The 24480-nt window shown below is 44.7% G+C and overlaps 1 protein-coding gene across 1 annotated transcript; it reads right to left on the reverse strand.

The window, feature by feature from the left end:
• Nucleotides 1–1743: 1743 nt before the first annotated feature.
• IL18 (interleukin 18) lies at nt 1744–15766 on the reverse strand. The gene is made up of 6 exons (XM_024207186.3): nt 15686–15766; nt 8002–8075; nt 7204–7212; nt 5768–5920; nt 4663–4808; nt 1744–3129 (listed from the first exon to the last, which is right to left on the reverse strand). The coding sequence occupies exons 2-6, from the start codon at nt 8066–8068 to the stop codon at nt 2911–2913; spliced, it is 594 nt and encodes a 197-aa protein (XP_024062954.2). The 5' UTR covers nt 8069–8075; nt 15686–15766; the 3' UTR covers nt 1744–2910.
• Between the last annotated feature and the right edge of the window lie 8714 nt (nt 15767–24480).

The following is a 24480-nucleotide window of genomic DNA, read 5'->3' on the forward strand; positions in this document are numbered from 1 at the left end:
GTAAAAATTATTTCTGCCTTAGTAAACCCAGCAAAGCGAGTTATAACATAAATAAAGTTGGTATGGTCTGGCTTTAAAAAGCCCCTTGAAAACAAAGCATTTGATATAAAGGAAAATATTTTCCAAAACCTTTGACACACATGTTTTGACAATGGAAATAAATGTCCAGTATCACTCAGAAATGGGAGGGGGGAGGAGTTCATCATAATATAATGCTAACATGGCACTTTGTTCTTAATAAAATGTAAAAGGGTTTGAGATGGCCACTCCTCTGCTAACACTTCCCTCTGTGATTTCTTGTCTGACGCTTTATTAAAAAAAAAAAAAAAAAAACTCCAACCTATGTGAAGAGGGGCCATATTCTGCCATCTTATGTGGATTTCAAACTCTCTGCAAAATCATACTTATTTCTTTGTTAATAAATAGGAAAGAAAGTGATCTCCTCTGACTTACATGCTCATTGTGGCCGTGTAGAGGTTTCCAAAGCCCAGGTTAATAGAGGGCCGGGGGCATTTATACGGGACTTTTCAAGCAAGAAAATTGACTACATTTATTTTTACTGTCAGTCTCGTTAACTAATAATTGGAAATATGAAGTTGTTTCATGATACCCAAGATGGTTTTAAATTTTTAATTCCTTTCTTGACTACTAAGATTTACACATAAGGTCTAAATCTCATTTGTTTTAGAATCTACTCAGCATTTTAGGGTAGTGTCAGGATAAGAATTCAGATATGGATGTTCCTGTGTGAAATAGAGTGACTGCTGCTGGCTGCCTGTCAGTATAACAACAGCAAGGAGTGACTGAAGAAGTGAGGTTTTTTACCCACAAAAACTTATGCCCAAATAAATCTGTTAGTCTTTAAAGTGCCACCGGACTCCTTGTTGTTCTTGTGGATACAGACTAACACGGCTACCCCCTGATACTTGTCAGTATAATGGCTTCCTGCTTGGGAGGATGCAGTAGACCTAGAAATGAGTCATCTGTAGTCATTTATGGGATCTTTGCCAACTTGCACAATAAACATTTGAATGATAATGGGCCCCAGCTGCGTTCTTGAGGCTGGTGTGAAAAATAGGGGTGAGAGCCTGCTCTGAATTGATTCACACTCACTGTCCCCCATAGGTGTAGTTTGACTTCTATATTTGGGGGTGCAGCTCCAGTCACACCAGTGGAGCCATGCGTGGAGGGGAAATTCCATGCCTGTGGTTTGGAGGGGAAACTCCCCCATTCCATTAGATGCAAATTTCTAGCCTTTTATAAAGTGTTTGTTATTGTCACTAAGGGCTTGTCTACACTGGCACTTTATAGCGCTGCAACTTTCTCGCTCAGGGGTGTGAAAAAACACACCCCTGAGCGCAGCAAGTTTCAGCGCTGTAAAGCGCCAGTGCACCAGCGCTGGGAGTCACCCCCCTCATGGAGGTGGGTTTTTTAGAGCTCTCTCCCAGTGCTCTGCCGCGACTACACAAGCCCAGTGTAGACTAGCCCTAAGTAGTGGAGGTGGTGCTGCAGCCTAGCCCTGTCTCCCGCTGTGTGATCACAGGTGTGTCAGAAGTGTACTCCAAAGACAACTGGGTCTGGGCTGAGTCTAGTCCCAGTTTCTAGCTCTTGGTTGTAGAGTTTACATTCAGCTTCAGCCCTCTTGTCTAACCCCTTCCTCAGGATGTGGCACTCTGCAGTCCAGCTGCCTCAGACCTTGCATCTGTGTCTCAGATCTCCCACCGTTTTCACACCCTCCCTCCCCCACTTCTACCTAGCTGTGGGCACTCTGCATTCTAGTTTAACCCTTTTGGGGACCGTGTGATAGGAAAGCAAGGAGCACAGGCTTAGCCAAGAAGTTTCTTAACAGTCAACGCTCTTATAAAGCACCAGAGAGCGAGTAAAATAAAAGTCCTGAGATGCCTCCTCCCCTAATTCGACCTCCACCCTTCTGGGAGTCTGAGGTTGGGACAGCATTTAGGCTAGGCAGGGTCCCTCCTGCTGATATATGGTGATGGACAGCCCACCTTTTTCAGGCTCTGTCTAACTGTGAGCTAGGTAGCTTGATGAGTGTTAGCTAGGGTAGCAGGGCTGAGTATGTACCCGCGGGTTTCAGGAGTGTTTGTACACAGCATGGCTAAGACATGCTGCTGCTGCCCTTGATGCTGCAGCTACACTCCTTATTTGGACTTGTGCGCTAGCTTTGGCAAGTATTGGGAAATCACACCCCTACCTTGTAGGGGAGATGTGGCCTCTGATAACACCCCCTTTTTAAATGCAGTTTCTTCCCCTTTAGCTATGTGCCTAGGCTGACAAGGTTAGCCATGTGGTCAGCTCCTAGTACAAAACGGAGTCTGTCGGACCCGGACCGAGACCCATCCTGTTACGGCACAGATGGATAGAAAGACAGCGAGTCTTCCTCATGGGAGTCTGCAAAATCTACTTCAGTTTTAAATGCTGTGATAGAGGGAGACACAAATGGACACTTGGTTAAAAAAAAAAAAAAAAATCAAAAGGTTCATTTAATTCCAAATTTAATACTTAATTCAAAAAGTTGGCAATGACAATCTTATGCAAAGACTTGCTTTTTTTGGAGAAGGCATTGTGGTAAATAGCAGCCTTACCATAGAAGCCCTGCTGTAACTAGTAACAGACATTAATCTCTCTGATTATAGAATTCCTAAGCTCCATGTCCACCAGTTTATTTTGTTTCTATATTTGCTCTCAGCTGCAGCTAAGAATTGAAAAGTATCAATCCTGGAGCCAATAAACTCAGCACCAACCCTGAGGAACTTAACTCAGTGGCCGGAGGCTGTGTGTTTGAGTGGTTACAGAGAAGGGTTACACAGTTTAGCACAGAGATAGTAATAAAAGTTGTATAAAAATGGCCAAGAAATTGCTTGTGTATGATACATTATCAAATCAGTTTATTTAGGGGATAATAATATGTGTGGATTCATCCACACGGTCTTCATCACATCGCTTTAAAATCAGTTTGCTTAAATTCTCTCCTTTCTGAAAGGCCAAGAAGTATCCTCGCATTAGTGAAGATTCAAATTTGAATGCTTGTGTGTCTGTTGGTGAAATTGACTTTTGGATGAAGATGATGTCGCTGCTGTTTTCCAGAATTTCTCTGGGAACTTCTTCTTCCTGAAATGGAGGAAATATGCAGAGTAACTACCAGTGCAAAAACTTGACACTTGCCTGTAGTTTTCACATCTCTAACTCAAGAACAGTTTATCATGTTCTAGCAGAGGGTTTCTCATAACAAATTTTTTGGTTGCCTCAGAGTGCGGCCACCAACTCTTGCTGGTGGCTGCTCTGACAATTTTTCCAAGCTGGAGCACCACTGCCGCAAGGCTGAAGCCCAGAGCTGGTCCCAGGGGCTGGAGCTGGGGAGGGCTGAAGTCCAGAGCCCACCACTGGACTGGTACTGGGGGTGGGGATGGGGAGGCTTAAGCCCAGAGCCCCGGGGCTGAAGCCAGGGAGGGAGGGGTACTGAAGCCCACTCCTGGAGCCCCAGCGAGCTGAAGCCCGAAACCCTTCTGCCCCGGGGAAGGTGGGTTGGGAACTCACCAGGTGCCTGCGGTGTTGAAGGTTCCTCCCCCACCGAGCACACACCATGGCCCCATGTGCCTGAAGATGTGCTGCCTGGAGTCCCCAGGAGGCTGTGCAGTGCATGGCACCAATCCCCTGCTGGTGGTGCCAGCAAACATCAAGGCAGCGCATCCAAGAGCAACAGCTGGAAGCTACAGGGAGGGGCTGCTGCTTTGCCCCCACATCCCCATCTCCGCCTGTACGCGGAGACTTTGGCAAACCAGTAAAGTGATTAAAACCACTATGGCTTATTGTTAAAGACAGCCTAGTCAGCAAGCTGTAAATTGGCCATTCAGCAGTCTCAGCTTGACCAAGGCAGGAGGGAAGGGGGTTTTGGGTGCCTCAGAAAGGGCAGCTTGACGCCACATCCTTCCTGATAAAAATTGTGTTAAAGTTGCTGATACATGCATTTGAAAAGAGCAGGATGTACCCTCAGGAATGTCTATTGGGGTCTCAAGGCTGCAGGCTCTGGAAAAACCCACACCTGGTTAATCAATAATCAGAAGGAACCTCTTGCTTGCCCATTGGAACTGTTTGCTTGACAAGTTTTCTTTAAGGGACAAGTCATTCTATTACTAATGTATACATAAGGGGGAAAAGCTTGAGATAGGGGCACTCTTCGGGACTGGTCTCTCCCTCTGGATGCATCTTGTGTTCCCCACCGGCAGATGGGCTGCCACTGTGCCACTCAAGAGTCACACTCAGCTTTGGTAATTATCAAGGGTTGGGGGTGTTTTACTAATCTTGTTGCGGACGTGTGTAAGTGCTTGAACCTAAATAAAGGTTAGCTTTAAGTGAAAGCACTCTTGTGTTGTCCTATTTGTGCCAGCCATCTATCAGCCGAACGGCCGTGTCTCCCCTGATTTATTTCCTGACACCTTCTCGCACAGAGTAAAAGTTACCAAGAGCTTTGGGTTGAAAGAACCCCAGGTAACACACCCATGAGGCTGTTGTGGCTGCAGAAAAATCCCCTAGTGGCTGCATTTGAGAAATGCTGTCTAGCATGTTTTATTTTTTTTCTTAATTTGGGTTCCTGATGTAACTGTTGAGTAAAGGCAAACACTGGACACAGAGGGAGTTACTTACCCTAAATCGAACAGTCTTTTCCCCACCTTCATGTGTGCAGTACATACAGTAAGTCTTGTTTTCTACCAGGATGCTGAATGCCACGGACATCCCGTCCTCAAATCTGTTGTCTTCATAATAGTGGATGGTGAAGTGCACTCCGCATCCTAAACACAAAGTACTTACTATTAGGAGCCTGTGCGGAAAGAGTTTGCAAACAGCTATTTAAAAACAGACGTAAAGGGGTTCCAACAGTTTTATTATCCAGGCATCTTACTACTCCACCACAAGCAGCCTCTGTCCATGGCCCTCCTTACAGCTGAATGGAGCTGGGATTTGTTTTGTGTACTGTCCTGTGACTGCTGATGACAAAAATTCAATTGGACTTCTGTGGGCAAAACAGTTAAGGGCTAGAGAGTGTGATGTCAGTGTGCAAATCCCTTGGAGCACATGCATAAGGTGAGGGTTGCATTTCCTTCTCATGTTGGATGTAAATAGGATCTGAAAATCTGGCACTGAATGAATAACTGAAAAAAGTGGGGACATGTAGAGATGGTGCTGATCCACACCAAAAGAGACTGACTAATTGCTCTTAGTGCCAGATACATTGCCTTGCTTGTTCAATATAAAATGATGCTTCTCACTGACACTTAATACAAAATGGGGATTCAGAACTTTGCTTGTGACAGAGGTCCACCAAGCTTGGTGGCTTTAGAAATCTTTGCAGCACCTTCCTAGTCCTTGGGCTTCGTTTCAGGCTATAGAGCCACATGCCTCTTTCATGGGTGTGGTTCAGGACAATATCTGGGGGGTGGGAGGAATTCCCTGATCTTCTGTCTGCCCACAGCTAGAACTTCTGATCTTTGGCTTCTGCTGTGATGTGAAGCTGTACTCAGATTGGCTGACCCCCAAAATGTGCAAAATCTTTTCTGGAGGGGATTGATGTCTTTTATCTGAGCTTAGCTCTATTCTTAGCTGGCATTAAAGACAAACTACAATTACTAGAAACTGTTGCTAAACTCAGGTCTATCTGAGGTAATCCAAGAGCTACATGGGGCAAAAGCGTACCTGGAATGAAGAGCTGGGGCAATGGTTATAGGACATGTAGAAGCCAAAAGTATCATACCAGGTCTCATCTCTTGATCTGTCATAGGCTCAAATACACTCATGACAGCATTCTCTGGTCCTTTCCGTACCATGAGTACCTGATTAGATATGTTTCGAAAGATCTGGTCATGTAGGGCGTGGGTTGCCTTCTTCCAGTAGTCGCACTCCAGACCTTTTAATATATACATTAATCAGACAGTCACAACTAACTCCACTCTTCCCAGAAACAACTAGGGACTTTGGCATAGTCCAAAGAGTGCCAGAAAGCCCCTTTAGCCTGTCTCCTGACCTAGTTCCACACAAAATGGTTGGTGGTGCCCACCTTATAACTTTTAGCTGAGTGGTTCGAGCACTCAGCTGGGATGTGGGAGGCCCAGGTTCAGTTCCCCCCTCCCTGACAGAGGGGAAGAAAGGATTTGAACAGGGGTATCCCACCTCTCAGGAGGATGCGCTAACCACTGAAGAATGGGATATTCATTCTGATGTGGGGTTCCCTCCATCTCTCCTGTTGAAGCTGTTCCACCATGGATAAATAATGAAAGAGTGATTGGAGCAGGTGGACTGGCCCCGGGGTCTTCTGCCCCTCGGGGGGGTGTCCAAAGAGCTGGGCGCTAGACTCATTCTCTTGCTCTCTGGCCAAATGACTCTTTCATTATAGAAATTATAGAGTGGGCAGAGGCAGCACCGCCACCTCCTCCTCCTCCCTTGGATTTTGAATGGGGCCGATTCAGTAGGTGTGCTCAGAGGGCGCCAACTGGCTTGGGCCTCTTGGGTGAGGCACTCAGCCACTTATCATCTCCCAGTTTGTGAATCACTCCGGGGCTTAGGTGGGAGGTAGGTGTCTGAACGCCTAGTGTGAGGCAGCAGTGTGGGCCCTAGAGGCAGAAACTTAGGCATCTAGGGAACCTTCTACTCTGAAAAACTTAGGCACCAAATGAGTTTAGGTGCTTACTGGGTTTGGTGGATCGCAGCAGGGTCTTAAGTTGATTAGTGGATTCCATCTTTACTCTCGTCCCCAAACTGCCCACCAACCAGTTTGTGCTCAGGGAGCAACCTCCATGTGATAGACTGAAGAGCCCTGCTCTCCATGTTCCGTCATTGGAAGATGGCCCAGGATGTGCATTTGCTCTTCCAGTTTAGACTTCAGAAGAGACGGCTGAATACAGGTAAGGACAGTGGGTGGAGTACCCTATAGGTGGCCTTTCCCCAATCCTCACAGCCACCTGGGTGCCAGGTGAGCTGCTCCAGCTGCAGAACATCTTTGACTTGGAGTCACTTAATGAACTCAGGAAGGAGGGAGTTTTTCCCATGCCCACCATTCGTGTGTTAAGGTCACCACCAAACACTGATGAACACCATGTTGGGGGGGAGATTAGCCAACCGTGTTGGGAATGGCAAGCCGCTCAGCGCTAGTGGAGTACAGAGTCATAAATGTCAAGCAAATTTCAATTTTACCTTCATCATCTGTGTTCCAAGCGAGCGACGAAAGGGGAGAAGAGAAACAACTGTTAGACTGTATACAAACAACAGATCATTTTCTAACCAGTTTCATTCCCCAGTGTCAGTTGGAAAGCCCTCCTCCACCACAACCATCACCCCTTCCCATTATCCTTTCTCTGGAGATGTCGTATAAGCAGCAAGTGGCCCATCAACCGAGGTACTGAGTCTGCAGTGCTCCAGATTGATGCTTATGAGGATACTGAAGTGAAATCAGAACAACAATGATTTAAAAACAATTCAGCATTTTAATAGCTGAAATTATAGAGGGCTCAAGCCAGGTCTACACGACAGACTATCAAAATAACGACATCGCTCAGGGATGTGGATGAACTATGCCGATGGGAGAAGCCCTCCTGTCAGCGTAGTAGTGGCTTCACTAAAGCCCTACAGTGATGCAGCTGCACCGGAACAGCTGCGCTGTAGCACTGTATGTGAAAACAAGCCCTTAGACTGTTCACTTGAATCTCCAGAAACAGGTTTGGCTCCATTAACTTCATAAAGAGCATGCTGGGAAGGCTGGCTCAGAGACCCAGAACCCTGTCCAAGTAGAAAGCCTAGCTTCACCTGCCAAATTATCATTCGCCAAGCTGTAGGGATCAGCATTGCTCTGAAGGTTATGGAGAAGCAAAGTGGGAGGCTACAGAAGTACATAAGTCAACCCGAGCAATGGATTGAATTGCCTGGCAAGTGCTGGTCAGCTGCACAGAAATCCCAAAATGCACACCCCATCCAGATATAAAAGACAAGAGTTACCTGCAAAATAGAGGTAAGAATCTTGCTCAAGTGTCACTGCAAACACGCGGATCTCTTCACAGCTCATCTTCGCTCTGAACAGATCGAAGAGAAAGGGTTCAGAGATGGGAACAATACTTCTCACCCTCCAGATCTAGAGGGCTAACTTGGGCCAGTTCTCTGCTCTGTGCACAGTAATGCCCACAACAGGGCTGGGAGGGAGACGGAAGTGTTACCACTTAGTACAGGGGAGAGGGCAGACTGATTTTTATTTTATTTTACTTTTTGTAGTGCCTGCCATAGACTCTTGAGTATCTGTTTCTCCATTACCTTGTACCTTGTGTCATTTAAACCAGTGTATACTGGATGTAAAATAGTAGAATTATGGTTTGATTCTGTTTTACACTTTTTCACTCTTGTGGTGTAAATGAGGTCACAAGATGTAGGGCAACAAAGACTAAGGCCCGGAGTGCTTTATGCTAATTAAACAATAGTTCATACAAATTTGTAAATGTCACTCACTTAATGAATTGCTCATAAGAAACCTAAAATGGTGATAGCTCAGCAAAATGCCATGTCACCATTTAATCTTCCCTACTGTGCCTGCAAAAAGTTATGTTATCTTGTGTGCATTTGGTTTACTCTTTCCAATTTGGGATCCTATGGGATCTTAGTGTGACCTATAAAGTTTTAGGGACTGGGCTGGTGCAGTGCTCCCAGCAGGGAAGGGGGATGTAATTTATTTTGCAGTGGCAGAGATTTGCTCATGGGCAGGTTTTTAACCATATTTTTAGTCCAAGTTGAATTCTGGCTCTGTGACCTTGATGCGACCTCTTTAAAGAGAGCCAGCAGACATCTAGAAGAGGAGGCTAAAATGTTTCACCCAGAGGATAACAAACTTTATTTACCAAAAGACTTACATCTTCAAACCTGGAGATTATCTCCACAAACCTGCTTGTAGTTCCGCTCCCCTGCCTTCATGGCTAACTTGAAACTACGGAGGTGTGCCTAGATCGTTCATGTTCTTACAGGTTCATGCTGTGCAACAGCCTCTTCAAGTGACATTGTATGGTGGTCAGATGAGTAGACTTTGCCCTCTCCTACCTAAAGGCAAGGTGAGCCAGAGCTGCTGCTGACGCATGTGCCCAGACCAGTAATGGCCATAAAACTGCCAGGCCTGTTCATTTTACATACAGCTACCCACCCTCTTTTGTTTTGTTTGACATCAGATTTTATAGGTTGATTTGAGGAGAGACTGTGCAGGTCACAAACATCCCTGTCTTCAGTGCTAGCAGCATGTCAGGAAAGGCGTATGGGATGTGGTCATCTGTCTTGCCTGGGATTTGACCCATGAGTTTCAGGATTCCAAATCAGCAATTCCATTGCTGTTAGTACTATCAGGCCTGGTCTACACTAGGACTTTAATTCGGATTTAGCTGCCTTAATCCGAATTAACCCTTCACCCGTCCACACTACAGAGCCAGTTAATTCGAATTAAAGGGCCCTTTAAATCGATTTCTGTACTCCACCTCGACGAACGGAGTAGAGCCTAAATCGATTTTGTTAATTCGAATTAGGGTTAGTGTGGACGCACACCACCGAATTACTGTATTTAAGTTAATGGGGTAGTGTGGCCGCACACCACCGAATTAATGTGGTTTAAAACCGAATTAAGGTGCTTAGTGTGGCCGCGCACAATCGAATTTATACAACCTGTTTCCCAAATTCGAATTATCTAAATTCGGATTAATCCTGTAGTGTAGACATACCCTTAGTTGTCAATGGTGACAACTCAAATACTCTGGTGACCAGAAGAGAGAGACCAATCCACATAGGCGCGTATGCATGGGCACATTTCTTGGTTGCACAGTGCAGTACACCAAGTCTGGCAAGAGGCTGGGATATTATAGAAGAGCTTTTAAAAGCTAAAGTGCCCCCCAAAAAATAAACTATTGTACAGTTTAAGAAGTGATCTGCTAATTTATAGCAAAAGTTGGCATTAAAACTCTTGCCCATTAGAGTACTGCTACATTTAACCTTTTCCTGCTTGCTCTCCTGCTAATCCAGCAGTGACTAAACTCTACCAGAAGAGTATCAGAGGGGTAGCCGTGTTAGTCTGGATCTGTAAAAAGCAACTGAGAGTCCTGTGGCACCTTTAAGACTAACAGATGTATTGGAGCATAAGCTTTCGTGGGTGGAAATTTCCATTACATGCGTCTGACGAAGTGGGCATTCACCCACGAAAGCTTATGCTCCAATACATCTGTTAGTCTTAAAGGTGCCACAGGACTCTCTGTTGCTTTCTACCAGAAGAGTGAGTTTCAGACACACCCAATTTCAGATGTCCTTAATTAAATCTCCAGTGTTTGTTCTTCCTCTTGGCAATTGAGATTGCTGTTCCTATTGCTTGAGACTCCTCATGTAAGTAAATATATTGAAAACTAGGTAGATCCGATCCCCAAATCACCATGAACTGTAGGGTGACAGACATCCTCAATGGGATCTCTTCACTAGATGGTTAACTGTCTAGCTAACTAACTAGAAACAAGACACAATCTTCTGTAATGGATTGCCAATAAGTGTCTACAATCAAATCAATTACTAAATTATAGTTCCCAAAAGGTCACGGGCCTAAAGTTCATATTCCCCTCTCCAGTGTCAGAGGTGTTAGTCACACTTTAATCACAGTGAGTAGTAAGCATATAAGGAGGGTAAGAATTAGCTTCTTAGCTCTCTGGCTATATTGCTGTAGAAGTAAACCCACAATCTGTAATCTCCAAGATGAGGTACCTAACTATGTATTGTTATATGCTGAATTCTTCACAGGTATATGCAATTTTTCACACTGTACATACATTTCTCTGAAATGTTTGTTCTATAAAAATGTACTAATCATTTCCCTCTTCCTGTTAACACTAATGATGTGAGATGGCTCTAGTTTGTTTGTTGGGGAATGCTGTAGTAACACCCAACTCATGCATGCTTCCAAAAGTATATCTCATAATCTAACTTGCTTTCACTGAGGTTTCAGATGGAGTTAACTAATTCTCCACTCATGGGCAAACTACAACTTGGTATAAGTGTTAGAAGGATTTTCTATGAGAAGTGCTCAGCTAACTTGGTATGGCTGTAGGAAAGGTTTCAGAGTAGCAGCCGTGTTAGTCTGTATCCCCAAAAAGAACAGGAGTACTTGTGGTACCTTAAAAAGAACAGGAGTACTTGTGTCTCTAAGTTAGTCTCTAAGTTAGTCTCTAAGGTGCCACAAGTACTCCTGTTCTTTTTGCGGATACAGACTAACACGGCTGCTACTTTGTAACCTGTGGTACCTTAGAGACTAACAAATTTATTTGAGCATAAGCTTTGGTGGGCTACAGCCCACTTCATCGGATGCATAGAATGGAACATATAGTAAGAAGATATATATACATACAGAGAACATGAAAAGGTGGAAGTTGCCATACCAACTCTAAGGGGCTAATTAATTAAGATGAGCTATTATCAGCAGGAGGGAAAAAATTTTTGTAGTGATAATCAAAATGTCCCATTTCAGACAGTTGACAAAAAGGTGTGAGTTGAAAAAAAGGAGTTGAAGTGGGCCTGATTTCATGAATACTCCCTGTAAGGGAACTTTCTTTCCAAGATGCCAGCTAGGTTGGTAAATTTGCACAGAGTGGGGCTTCCACGGGGATATAGGTTTGTATTCTGTACCCCCACTTTTCACCATCACTGATTGAAAAGAGGATATGTGCAAGAAGGAGATACCAACACTTTTCTTCCTCTGTGCCCCAATTATAAGTGGTGCAGTGAAGGATACTTATGGTGGGTGTCAAATAATTTGCCTAAATGGAGAATTATTTCAGGGTGGTTTGAGAGACTGCAGATCGCTGGGTATTATCTCTAGATGAGGAGCAGTAGGCAGTTATGAGTTTTCCTGAACGTATTATTTCCTTCTGAAATAGGCTTGTTTATTGCTCTTACTTTTTTTTCTATATCTTCCATTTTACTCTTACTTGGCTTTTATATCCTGAGTGTTTAGAAATTGCCTTTTTGGATTACTCTTAATAATAATTTGTAAAGGGATTATAACCAAATGGTTTATATCCTAATATTGAACTGTCCTCAACTTGCTGCTTTTACATCTAAAACAGACAAAAGAGGAGAACAAATTGGCACCCAGAGTAACTATACGAACAAATGGGGGAGTTTGATGGTAGAATAAATCTAAATGCCTTTCTGGAGAACACCAATCCCTCATTATGGCTAGCCTTGAATAGCAGCCCACTCTGACAATGAGTGTTCAACTCAGATAGGAAGAGATAAAGTCTAGCCCAAAGCACTGTGGATTTACTGGGATTTTGGATTCCCTGCCACTTTGCCATAGGGAAACCTCCATCTGCATCCTTAATAGCTTTGCTAACCATTAAAGATACTGCAAACTATACACAGCACAGGTTACCTCACATGGCTTAACACCCTCCCTGCTTGTTACTTTCCATTTTTCTCTATCTTTGTGAAACACAAACATGCTCTTTGGTCTGGATTCTGAACTATATTTTGGAATGAACTGTGCTTGGTTGCTTTATTTAAATTACAGAAGTAAAACCCTTCTGAAAACTGACTCAGGCAACAGCGAGGTCTATTTTCTTGGCTTTGTGAAATGCTGCAAGACATTTCATCACTGGTCTGACACAGGCCTTTCTGTAAACTGGTGAGAGCATGAGCAAAACTGTAGGTTAACAAAGCTGCCCTGCGGGTTTGATACTTCAGAGGTGACACATCTGGCACCTCCAAATTGAGATGCCTTTCCACTAAACCACAGTAATGTTTCCTTGGTAAATCTAATCATACCAGCAAACACCAGATCTGGAGATGGAAAGTGCTTTTGTGTGTGGCTAATTCATTATTTGTATGTGTAAGGTGGCCACTATTTGCAACTGTAAGTCTAATTGCTGGGGTCAATGCCTATAGGAATGGACTCTAGATAATACTTGCTCCTGCCTCAGTGCAGGGGACTGGATTATATGACCTATGCATGTCCCTTCCAGTCCCATATTTCTATGATTCAATATTTTATGAGCATCCTTTATTATTCAAATCTAAATAAATAAATTAAAGCACACAGAATTTATTTTAAAAGTCAGCTAATTAGGGGCATGTTTTTAAGGGTGAGAAATTCTACACAAATTAGATTCAAACTGAAGCTTTTTGCACATTGCTCTCATATTATTAAATGTCACTCTCTTACATGGAACTAACCATCCTCAGATGCTAGACTGCCACATTTCCTGCCAACTTCCTCCAAAACCAGAGCATCATTACTGGCAGATGAACCAAATGCTGCAATTGTACAGCGATTAGTCTTTTGTTAAAATACACATGAACCTTACTTCTCTTGTGAACAGCTCAGAGCACATGGAGTGGCCTCCTTCAAACCTATTCCACTCAGCCAGGACTTTATCTGCCTCCCCACCCTACTCACCATAACAATGCAGACTGAAGTTACTAATAAACCTGGGCATATTTGTTAAATGCAGGTGCTTAAGTGTAGGCTCCATGAGGAGGACAGCATTTGCCTCTTACTATATAAGCCAGGGACGGCCAAACTGCTGCTCTTTTACAGTTGAAGTGCGGCTGGTGGAGCCCCCCAGGCATCCCCCATTCTCAGCCTACCAGATGGGGGATGGAGCTAGGGGTTTCTGCCCTGGCTGCGGCATGGTGGTGGGGCTAGGGGCTTGTGCCAGAGAGAGGATGGTTGCCTGTTGAGAGTGGGGGGGCACAATTTAAAGGTCCCCCCAAAAACAGCTTGAGTTATGCCCCTCCCAGGTACACCCTCCCTCTTACCCTCAGCGGTTCTCCCTGCAGCTCCCAGCTGTTTGCTGCTGCTTCTCCCCACAGCCTAGCTTGCCAGCTCCAGCAGCTGCTGTGCAGGGAGGGGGCCTGGTGGCATCCAGTGATTGAGGGAGGCCTGAAAATCCTGGCAAAAATCTGGGGGGAGAGCATACGGCCCTATGTCTTCTTTCCATTTCCCCCGGTCACCTCAGGCTTCTGCCCAGCAGGGAAGGGGGTGTCAAGGTTTCAGCCCTGCAGGGCACTTCTGCCAGGGCTCGGGGCTTCAGCAGGAGCAGGACTGAAGCCCCAAGTCCAGACAGACACCTCCTGTTGGACCACAGCCCCAAGATCCCCCTCCCCGCAGGGCTGAAGCCCTCAGCCCCGCCACCCTAGCAGTCACGCCCGGTTCTTGAACTTCTGAAGATTGTCATATGCAGCTTGGAGAGTCAGTAAGTTTGGTCACCCCTGGTATAAGCAAACATTTATTTTGCAAGGTTTTTTTACACTAAAAAAAAAACACACAAAACAAAACAAACAAAAAACCCTTCTACAAAAGGTGACTGAACCAATGTAAACCTCAAAACAAACCCCCTCAGCTTTAGAGGAATGGGGTGTTGTGCTGGGCTTATTGCTATAGGAGTCACTTTAGGCATGTATCTGGGAGGCTCTGCTGTGAAAGCAAAATCATCTCCATCCCACTTTTGCTTATGATCTGTGTAGTTTGTCAATGTGTGTGACTCCAGGAATTGGTTCTCGATTCCAAACCTGAGGTTGTTGCCCTAATCTGTGTGGCTTTTGTGGGCTCTGCACTTCCTGTGAGCTTCATCTTGAGATGTTCTTACATGTCTAGAGCGCCTTTCATTCAAAGTGAACTGATAGACAAGCTCCATCTTCCCCAGAGCTTCTGGGCAGAGACCCTGCCCCAGCGAGCCCCATGCAAGCCCCAGTGCAGTAGGTCAGTAACTCAGGACAAGAAGTGCACAACACTTCATCGGTTTCAAGGTTTCCCCTGTGCGGATGGTGGGAGTCAGAATCAAAGCAGTCGGGGATCGCTGGTCAGGGCCAGAGTTTTCTCACTGGAAGTCTCTATCTGGGCACTTCTAGGCTGATATCTCAGTGCAAAGAGCTCTCTCCCCCATCCTGCTCTTTAATAAAACGTATTAGCCGCCCCCATGAACTGGATCGGTAGGTTTTCAACCGTTTTTCATTGCTAGGGTGACCAGATGTCCCGATTTTATAGGGACAGTCCCGATTTTGGGGGGCTTTTTCTTATATAGGCTCCTATTACCCCCCACCCCGTCCCGATTTTTCACACTTGCTATCTGGTCACCCTATCATTGGCAGACCCCCTAAACAATTTCGAACAGAGGTGTGGACCCCTTTGGAAATCTGTTGTCTGGAGATATAGTTGAATTCAGTTTTCAGCCTGCCTTCTCCCAGACAGGTTCGAAGGGGTGTGTTTGAAAAGCGAAGGGTCGATGTTGGGGGAAGAAGGGCGAGGCTGCTCCAGGCACCAGCCGGCTGCTGGCTTGCTGAAGATGCAGCCTCCCCACCCCGCTGAGCAGCGGAATGAGGGCAGAGCGAGCCCGGGCTGAGTTTCGGGAGCAGCGCACGGAGAAGCGGCGAGGCTGGGCCGTCTCCCCGGGGCACGGCACGGGGCGGAAGGGAGGCCCCTCGCCGCCGATGGTCGCCTCTCCCAGCCGCCGGGGCTCCTCCCCAGCCTAGAGGCACCCGCGCAGGGAGCATCCCTCCCTGGAAGAGCCAGAGAGGGCCCGGGCGGGCGGGGGCGCTGGGAGACCGGGCGGACCACTGGCTCCCGAGCCCCCTGGCGCCAGCTTTGCTCCCCCCACCCCCGAGGCCGGGCAGCGGTCCCTACCTGCCTCCTGCAGCCGAGTCCGGAGCGCAATGCTCAGCGAGAGGCGGGGAGGGAAGCGCAGCCCGGCTGGAGGCGGGGAGAGCGGAGCGCACGCTGGCTGCTCGCCGGGGCGGGGCGGGGGGGGCTGCCCGTCGTGTTCAGCCCCCCGCCCCGCAGAGCCCCTGACTTGCCCTTGGGTTATCTAGCTGCAGCGATGCTCGGAGCCAGTCCCGCCCTTTGCTCTCCTGCCCTGTTTCTACTGCTAGGGAGCTGCATTTCTCTATCCAGAAGGACCCTAACGCGCTTTGCAAACCAGACCCAGGAACCACTTCACCCAGGATTGAAATGCAGCCTCCTCTGGGGTGGAACACAGCAGCTGACAGCTCAGAGCTACATAGGGAGTGGAGTAATCCCCATCCAATTGGAGCGTCAGAGGGAATGAATGAAATCACCCAAATCAGAAGTGAGCCAGGACACCAGAAGTAACATCGTAACAGTTGCTTTCTCCTGTACCATGGGCACTTTAATGACCATACATCTTCCAGACTTTCGTTTTATATATTGTCCAAAAGAAGGCACTTCCAACAAGCAGCTTGCCCCAGCATCATGCTGAGGCATTGGTTAGATGGTGAGGCATGCTCCCTCAACGTCAATGATAGGGCTTTATATCTGGTGACCTGAGCTGTTGCATTTTACTCTGGATTCTTATAATATTGCTATGAGAATAATCAAGCCAACTAGGCAATCTGAAGTGTAAATCAGGATGTTCCCAATAGATCTGTATACACACAGGCCCATAACACTTCCCCCTTCTGTCACCGCAATCAAGAAACAAAATATATCAGTCTGTGCAAAGACTGTGCAGGAGCTTTCAGAGTGGGACCTGCCAGCACATGCAATGCTGGGACCTTGATGTCATCCCAGCAGAAGGCACATCCTGTTTTCTTACCCAACTTGTTACAATCAGCTGTCTTGCACTGTAACTGATGTCACAGATGGAAGTTGCAGTTTTGAGAACAGATGTCAGAAATAGCGTCAGTGCATACTCTCCTCCCCCCAACTTGTGTAAAACATCCCATAAGTGTCTCTCCCTTGCACTGGGCAGGGGCCACTTTAGGTGTGAATATTCAGTCTTTGGGTTGTAATGAAATTGCCAAGAAATATAACAATTGTGAGAATGTTTCTTTAGTCCAGTAGGATGGAGGAATGAGATCACCAACTCATTTTCCATGTCACCAAACATCCCCCAGATGACATCATGTTTCTGTTTTATACTGACCCAGGAACAACAAAGAAATAAAATCCTCTGTGTCCCATTACCAGTCCTCCAAAACCTTCCAGTCCCACAATGTGATGCTAATTAGTTCTACAGTCCTTCGGGGACTGTCTTTTATGTTTGTACACCATGTAGCACAATGGGGCCCTGATCTTGGCACTACTGTAATACAAATAATAATAGTAATGAATAATAACAGTCCCACGTTTTGCTATCCTTTTTATAATCCCAATAGCAAAACACTAAGGGAGTGACTGTCCTGCCCACCCGCTATCTTTGACAAACTCAAGGTTTATGACTAGGCTAATAAATATCCTTATACTGCGGTTAGGAGGCAATTATTGCTTGATTAAAGAGCTTTTGTTACAAAACCTGTGTTGCTGGGGTTTGGTGCATTTTGGCCTTGGGGATTGGTGCATTTTGGTCCCTCCTGTCTTTGCCTGTGGCAAACAATAGTGTAGTCTGCTTAGGGCTGTAATAGTCTGGTTTAATTCTGGTTGTTGGGTGTACTGTGTGGGTAGATGGCTGTTGTTGGTGGCCTGTGATGTACAGAAGGTCAGACTAGATGATCTGGTGACCTCTTCTGGCCTTAAACTCTATGACTAGGAAAAGGCTGGGGAGATCAGCCAAATATTGTAGAGGCCAAAATATGTGAACATGAAGCATTACAGTAAAAGAGAGTTGTGGGGAAGGATTTGAAGGAGGATAATGAGTTAGCTTTGTGGAAGTTTATGGGGAATTTCTCCAAAACTTGGGGGGCATCATGGGAGAAAGCACAAAGATGCTTGTTCAAAAATTTAACAAATAGACAATGGAGGCTGACATCCTTGGCCAATCAGAAGCGAGAATTGACTTTTTGATGCTGAATGAAAGATGAGAGGTAGGGTGGGGATAGGTCGTTAAAGGGCTTGCAAGTGAAGACAAGTAGTTTATGTTTGATATGATAGAGAAAAGGATGCAAATAGTTTGGACAGAAGACGACAACTCTGGAGTAGAGAGGATGATTCACATAGAGATGGTAGTTTAATTTGCATTTGTGGATGAGATTACCCAGAGATAAGGTGGAGAGGGAGAAGCGAAGGGGACCAAGGACAGAGCCCTGTGGAATCCCTACAACAAGCTGGAGGAGGAATGAGGAGGCTCCTTCAAAGGACACCTTGAGCGATTAGAGAGGTAGGAGGGGAACCAGGAGAGGATGGAATAATGGAAACCAAAGGAGGACAGACAAGATTGTAAGAAGAGCATGGTTGACTGTGTTGAAGGTAACTGACAGGTCCAGGGGGAAGAGGATGAAGTACTGGTTCGGTGATTTGACTAAGAAGAGGTTATTGGAGACTTTGGTGAGAGCGGTTTCAGTTGAACATAAGGGGTGGAAACAGATTGGAGAGGGCCTCGGATGGAAGTGGTGGAGATTAATTCCAGACAGCAATTGTAAACTATGTGTTCAATTAATTGAGAGATGAAGTTAGATGGGGAGGTAGTTGGAGAGATAAGTGGGGTCAAGTGTTTTTTTTTTTAAGATGGGAGAGATTAAAGCAGGTCTTTCAATCAACTGATGTTTGCCTCCCCTCAGCCAGTGTTGCGGTAGCTAGCTTTCTCCCCAAAATCTCTTTTTTAAGAACCCCCAAAGGGAGTGATGGCTGGAATAGCCCAACATCTCATTATGCTGTCCACCAATTACAGTTTCTGACACATCAATGTTGGTCCATTGATACCTAGTTCCATACTCTTCTTGGTTACCAGGCATGATCTTAACACAGTCTTTGAGTTATATCTGTAAGCCTTTTTGTTTTGACTAATTCAATCTTTCGATCTCACTTTTGCACCTTTTCCCATAAACATGTATTATTACAGGTTATTGTGACTGTGACTTTGTGCAGTCTATATGGTTTTATAAAAACATAATAAGAAGTGAATATAATATAACTGGAATAGTTTTATAAAAATATAAGTGAATATAATGTAACTGGAATATGCTTCATGCAAAAGGTCTCTTGTAAGGTATCATTACAAAGCTTATAATCTACTGAATGTGATCATCCCATTTGTATAAATGTACCACTCTTGTATCTAAAACTAGAAATATGAAATATAACTCTGAGGGCCTATTGTAATTATGTAAAGTGTGGGCCATTAATGATGGTTTGGAATCTTGATGACTCCCATTAACAGGACCATTATCCGCAGATGACTGTGTTTACCTGTGAGTCTTCCTGTATATGTGTGTGCTGGCAAGTGAGTAATGAAGTCTTGCAGTGACATGTGATCATGTCACCTGAACTGGAATCCATCTTTAACCTGGTGCTTTTCCAGTGAGGGGGGGTGAAAACCCAGAGGGACAAAGGGTTCCCGCCTTATGCAAAAGATATATAAAGGGGTGGAAGAGAACAGGGATGGAGAGAGGAGCCATCATGAAGAATCCCCTAGCTATCACCTGAGCTGGAACAAGAGCTGTACCAGGGGAAAGAATTGTGCCCAGGTCTGGAAGGTGTCCAGTCTGAGAAAAAACTTACTGAAGCATCTCTGAGGGTGAGATTATCTGTATTCAGTTTGATTAGGCATAGATTTGCGCATTTTATTTTATTTTGCTTGGTGACTTACTTTGTTCTGTCTGTTACTACTTGGAACCACTTAAATCCTACTGTCTGTATTTAATAAAATCACTTTTTATTTAGTAATTTACTCAGAGTATGTATTAATACCTGGGGGAGCAAACAACTGTGCATATCTCTCTATCAGTGTTATAGAGGGCGAACAATTTATGAGTTTGCCCTGAATAAGATTTATGCAGGGTAAAACGGATTTATCTGGGGTTAGACCCCATTGGGAGTTGGGCATCTGAGTGGTACAGACAACCACACTACAGTGAGCTGTTTTCAGGTAAACTTGCAGCTTTGGGACAAGTGATTTAGACCCTGGGTCTGTGTTAGAGCAGACTGGAGGCCTGAGCTGGCAGGGAAAACAGGAGCAGGGGTAGTCTTTGCACATCGGGTGGCAGCTCCCAAGGGGGTTTCTGTGATCCAGCCCGTCACAGTGACACTTTATAACATTTCACTGTCTTCTCACAGTTGAGCTCATAATTAGGGTAAATTTGTAGCAATTATTACAACATCTGTTGGACCATCTCAGACATTAGTATTCATAACATTAAACTAACTCTCCAATAAGAGCAGTTGACTAATTCCTGACAATTTCACTACAGTTCACAGTTGCAGTACATTGAATGTGAGCCATAATTTTAGGGAAGTATTTAGTTCTTTTTCTGTCTTATAAGCAGTTTCATTTCTTGTCCGGATTTTTTACTTTTTCCTCCAAGAAACAAAGAAAAATCAAAACTGATTTATACTGTATCTTTGGTTGTTCTAATGTTTCTTCTTTTCTACACCTTATCAATTTAGGGTTTAGGAAAATAACTTTTAAATGCTGTTTAGTATTTGTGTTTTTAGTAAATAACATACATTTATTTTCTTGAAAAAACAACATACAATAAAACAAGGTGTAGTTAAAGACTGGCTTGAAAGCTGTCTAATTTTTGAATGAGATGCTGTAATCTATTATAAATCATTAATCCATGGCCATATTTATCTGATTAGATTGATCCAGGTTTCCAGTTTGACTTTGCATTTTCAGCCCAAGGTGTTCTAGCAATAAGAAATTTATGATTTTCAGAGTTCTTGCACATTCCAGAAGACAAATTTAATCCAGATTCTGTTTCCACAATACACCTTCGCCACCAGTGAAGGTACTTGTTATAAATGCATAAAATAGATGTCACTTTTTCTTTTTTATATTTATTACATTTTCTATTTACTATCTAATTTTAGAAATGACATCATATAACTATGGTGAAATAAGACTCCTATATATCACTTAAAATTCTTTCTCTTGAAATCATTACATATTCTTACTAGTACTATTTCCCATTCATCAGTCTCCAAGTTATTGGCTACATTCTTGTTTCCACATGAGGAAGATTGCTTCTGCGCTATAGAGCGGCACGGTGTAAGAGCCTGAATAGAACAGAGAATGCTCGGAATGTTTTAATCAGAATTAAAGTGTCTGAAACCGGTCTCCAGTCTCTTTTGTTTTCATGTATGGTTACATGTGTGCAGATGGAGAGGTGGCTTAAAGTGACACTCAGCCTTCCATACTGGGATCCCACATTAAATGTTGGTAGGATAAATATGAAATTAAAGAATTAGAGTTAGCATAAGTTTGGTTAAGGAAATATATGTATTGTAAAGAAAGCCCTGATGAGCAAGTAGAAGATCTTGAAAAGAATAAGTTATAAGGCCAGAAGGAATGAAGATGGGAGGTCTGGTTCAAAGAATAACTAATAAGATACGGGGAAATTTCTAAAATCAGTAGGGGTGACTGCAAGTAGTTTTAAATAAGACAAATGGGATCTGTCTTAAAAGGAGCCTGGCTTCCTACTCCACATACACACATTATGTGTGATCTTAACAGTAAACCCAGGTGCAATGGAAAAACTGTTGATCAGCAAGAAGAAATAAGGATGAAAGGCCTTGGGGAGAAAGGAGGTTGTAACTCTTATCTGGATTCAGACTGAAAATGAGGATAAATTGTCTCAACTCTTTTTTTAGCTGAAGTCTGTAATTGTCAGTGACATAATTTGTTAAAGGGTATAAAAAGAGGTATGAATTTGAGGGCTCTTTGTGGGACCCTACCTAATCATTCTGGAGCACACCAAAATGAGATGGTTTCCCCTAGGTCTGGCCTATTTGTCAGCGTACAGATCACATGCTTACGAATACTTTGTTACTGTATTGCTTATTTTTAGGCAGTCAGGCATGTTTAGAGCAATTGTATAAAATACCATTTGGACCTTATAAAGGAATTTATGATTAAATCAGTGTCCGGTGGGTCTCCCATATTAATATGAAAACAATCTAATATTATTAATACTTCCAACAGCACCCCTCTTCCGTAAGTTCTGGGACCTCGTTGCCATCTGGCTATCAAGAAAGAGAAGGTGATTGCGACCTTCTGGCACCCACTCGTGTGTGTGGGGGGGTTGTTGTGTATAGGTGTGAGACTGTGTAGATGTGGGGGGAAGCTGTGTATAGGTGGTGTGTAGCCACCAGGTTAAGAACCTGTGCTCTAAGCATCAGCTTGGAATATCTAGATCTCCTCAGACCAGGGGTCTGATTCTCAGCAGGGCTAACCTCATTTCTCCATTATTTCTTTATTTATTTTCGTGATGGAGAGAAACTGAGTCTTGTGCCATTTAGTGTGTGTCTTTTGGACAATGCAGAGGGGAAACAGAGGTGCAGGATGCTCGGTGTGGATATTAAAGATTCTATGGCCCACTGCATAAGACCACCTTGCCCAAAACAACTCTCTCCACTGTGTGGCAGGTGTTAGTCACTGCTGTGTGCCAGACTGCCCTTCAGTGTGTGTGTGGGCAGGGGAGTTGAGTGTGTATGTGGGTTTGTGAATGTGGGTGTGTGTACGTACAGAGTGTGTGAATGTGGGTGTGGTGGGGTGTATGTGTGTTGTAGGTGTTAATGTGTTGGGGGACATGTGTGTGTGAGTGTGAATGTGTGGGCGAGTGTATAGCTGGGGGGTTGTGGTGTGTGGCCACTGTTGGAAGACAGGATACTGGGCTAGATGGACCCTTGGTCTGACCCAATTATGACTGTTCTTTTGTTCTGATTGAGTGTGGGTGTGGGGTTGTGCTGTGTGGAATGAGTGGGTGTGTGGGGAGATTGGGGTGCATAGGTGTGGGAGGTTGTGATGTGTGGAGGTGAGAGTGTGTGGGGAGTTTGTGGGGGTGGTGTGTGTGTGTGTGTGGAATGAGTATAGGGGAGGTTGTGGTTTGTGTGTGGGTGTGTGATGGTGGCAGACCAAGTACCAGCTCTGGCCAAGGCCTAGGCATGAGCTGAGAACTGACAAACTCACAGGTGGAAGCCAGGATAATTCACTTGTGTATTAGTATAGATCAGAGTGATTGTTAAATATACAAGAATGTTTTTGGTATTTAACCTTAATGAAAATGAATGGGATGCTGCATGCATTGTTTTTACTTATCTGTATTGTGGTAGAATGTAATAGCAAACATTTACATTGTATAGATCCCTATACCTAAATAACCCATCAAACGAGAAAGAAACCTTGTGTAATGCAAATAAAGAACTTTAACATGAAAGTGCCAGTTCTTGTGCATTTGAAGGGAAGTGGTAATTGTGTGTGATGACTAGAGATCAAAGACTCTAAATGCATTCTTCTCTCTCTCTGCCCTCAAAAAATATCCGAGTGGGTAGTGACCCTGTCATCTTGTTTCTGGGAGAAGAAGCTATAAGTATGGACACAAGGAAGAATTCTTCCTCTCTGTACTGTTTGGATTCAAACAGGGCAGAATAACTGAATGAGAAGACAGATCCCCAGAGTTATGCTGGTAGCCCTGAGAGACTTGGGGGAAACTGGCAGATTACAAAATCTCTGCTACTATTTGGAATTATGGATTGTGACTCACCTGTACATATATTTTTACCTGCTCTAACCTCTCAATAAGTCTCATTCCTTTTTCTGAGCCTAATAAACCTTTAGTTAGTTTACTATAGAATTGGCTATCAGCGCTGTCTTTGGTGTGAGATCTAGGATGAAAATTGATCTGAGTAACTGGTCTGTTAGGACTGGGTGGAACCTGGAATATTTTGTGATTTTGGGTGTAAGTGACAATTTATCACATAGTTCATCTTGCCTGGGTAGCAAGATAGACTGGAGTGTCTAAGGAGACTGTCTGTGACTGCATTATAAGACTAGTGTAGTACTTTGGGAGTTCACCCTTGGTACTGAGTTGGTGAAATCTAATTATAGAAAATACCACCAGTTTGGGGCATCTACCCTGCTTTTGACAGTCTGCCCTGAAGTAGGCACTCACAGTTGTGAGTCACTCTAGACAGTGTGGTGGGGATTGTGATGTGTAGGTGTGTAGGGGTGTGTGGACATGTAGGAGTTGTGGGGTTGTGTATAGGGGTGTAGGTGTGGGGTTTCGGGGGTGTAGCTGTGTGGAGGTAAATGTGTGGGGGTTGTGGTGTGTAGGGGGGTGAGTGTGTAGGTGTGGGGGTTTGTATGTAGGTCTGGGGGTTAGTGTGGGGGACTGGTCTGTAGGTGTAGGTGTGGGGGTTGTGTGTGTAGGTGGGGGGTTTAGGGTGTGGTGTGTATAGATGTGGTGGTTGTATTGTGTGGGGGCATGCAGCTGTGTGTGTGAGGTTTGTGGGGTGTAGGTGTGTGTGTGAGGTTTAGGGGGTGTGCGTGTGAGGTCTATGGGGTGTGTGTGTGAGGTGTAGGAGTGTGTGTGTGAGGTTTGTGGGGTGTAGGCGTGTGTGTGTGGTTTGTGGGGTGTGTGTGTGAGGTGTAGGGGTGTGTGTGAGGTTTGTGGAGTTTAGGGGTGTGTGAGGTTTGTGGGGTGTACTGTAGGGGTGTGTGAGTGAGGTTTGTGGGGTATAGGACTGTGTGTGTGTGAGGTTTGTGGGGTTTAGGGGTGTGTGTGAGAGGTTAGTGGGGTGTAGGGGTG

Source organism: Terrapene carolina, unplaced genomic scaffold (assembly GCF_002925995.2).
Source record: "Terrapene carolina triunguis isolate 2854851 unplaced genomic scaffold, T_m_triunguis-2.0 Scaffold374, whole genome shotgun sequence".
Classification (NCBI taxonomy): domain Eukaryota; kingdom Metazoa; phylum Chordata; order Testudines; family Emydidae; genus Terrapene; species Terrapene triunguis.

Bases quoted from the DNA above. Each gene is read 5' to 3' on its own strand.
- IL18 (XM_024207186.3), bottom strand. From the start codon at position 8,068: ATGAGCTGTGAAGAGATCCGCGTGTTTGCAGTGACACTTGAGCAAGAT. The intron at 4,809-5,767 runs GTATGATACTTT...CTTTGTGTTTAG, and splicing joins AGATCAAGAGATGAGACCTG to GATGCGGAGTGCACTTCACC. The intron at 3,130-4,662 runs GTAAGTAACTCC...CCTCCATTTCAG, and splicing joins AAAAGACTGTTCGATTTAGG to GAAGAAGAAGTTCCCAGAGA.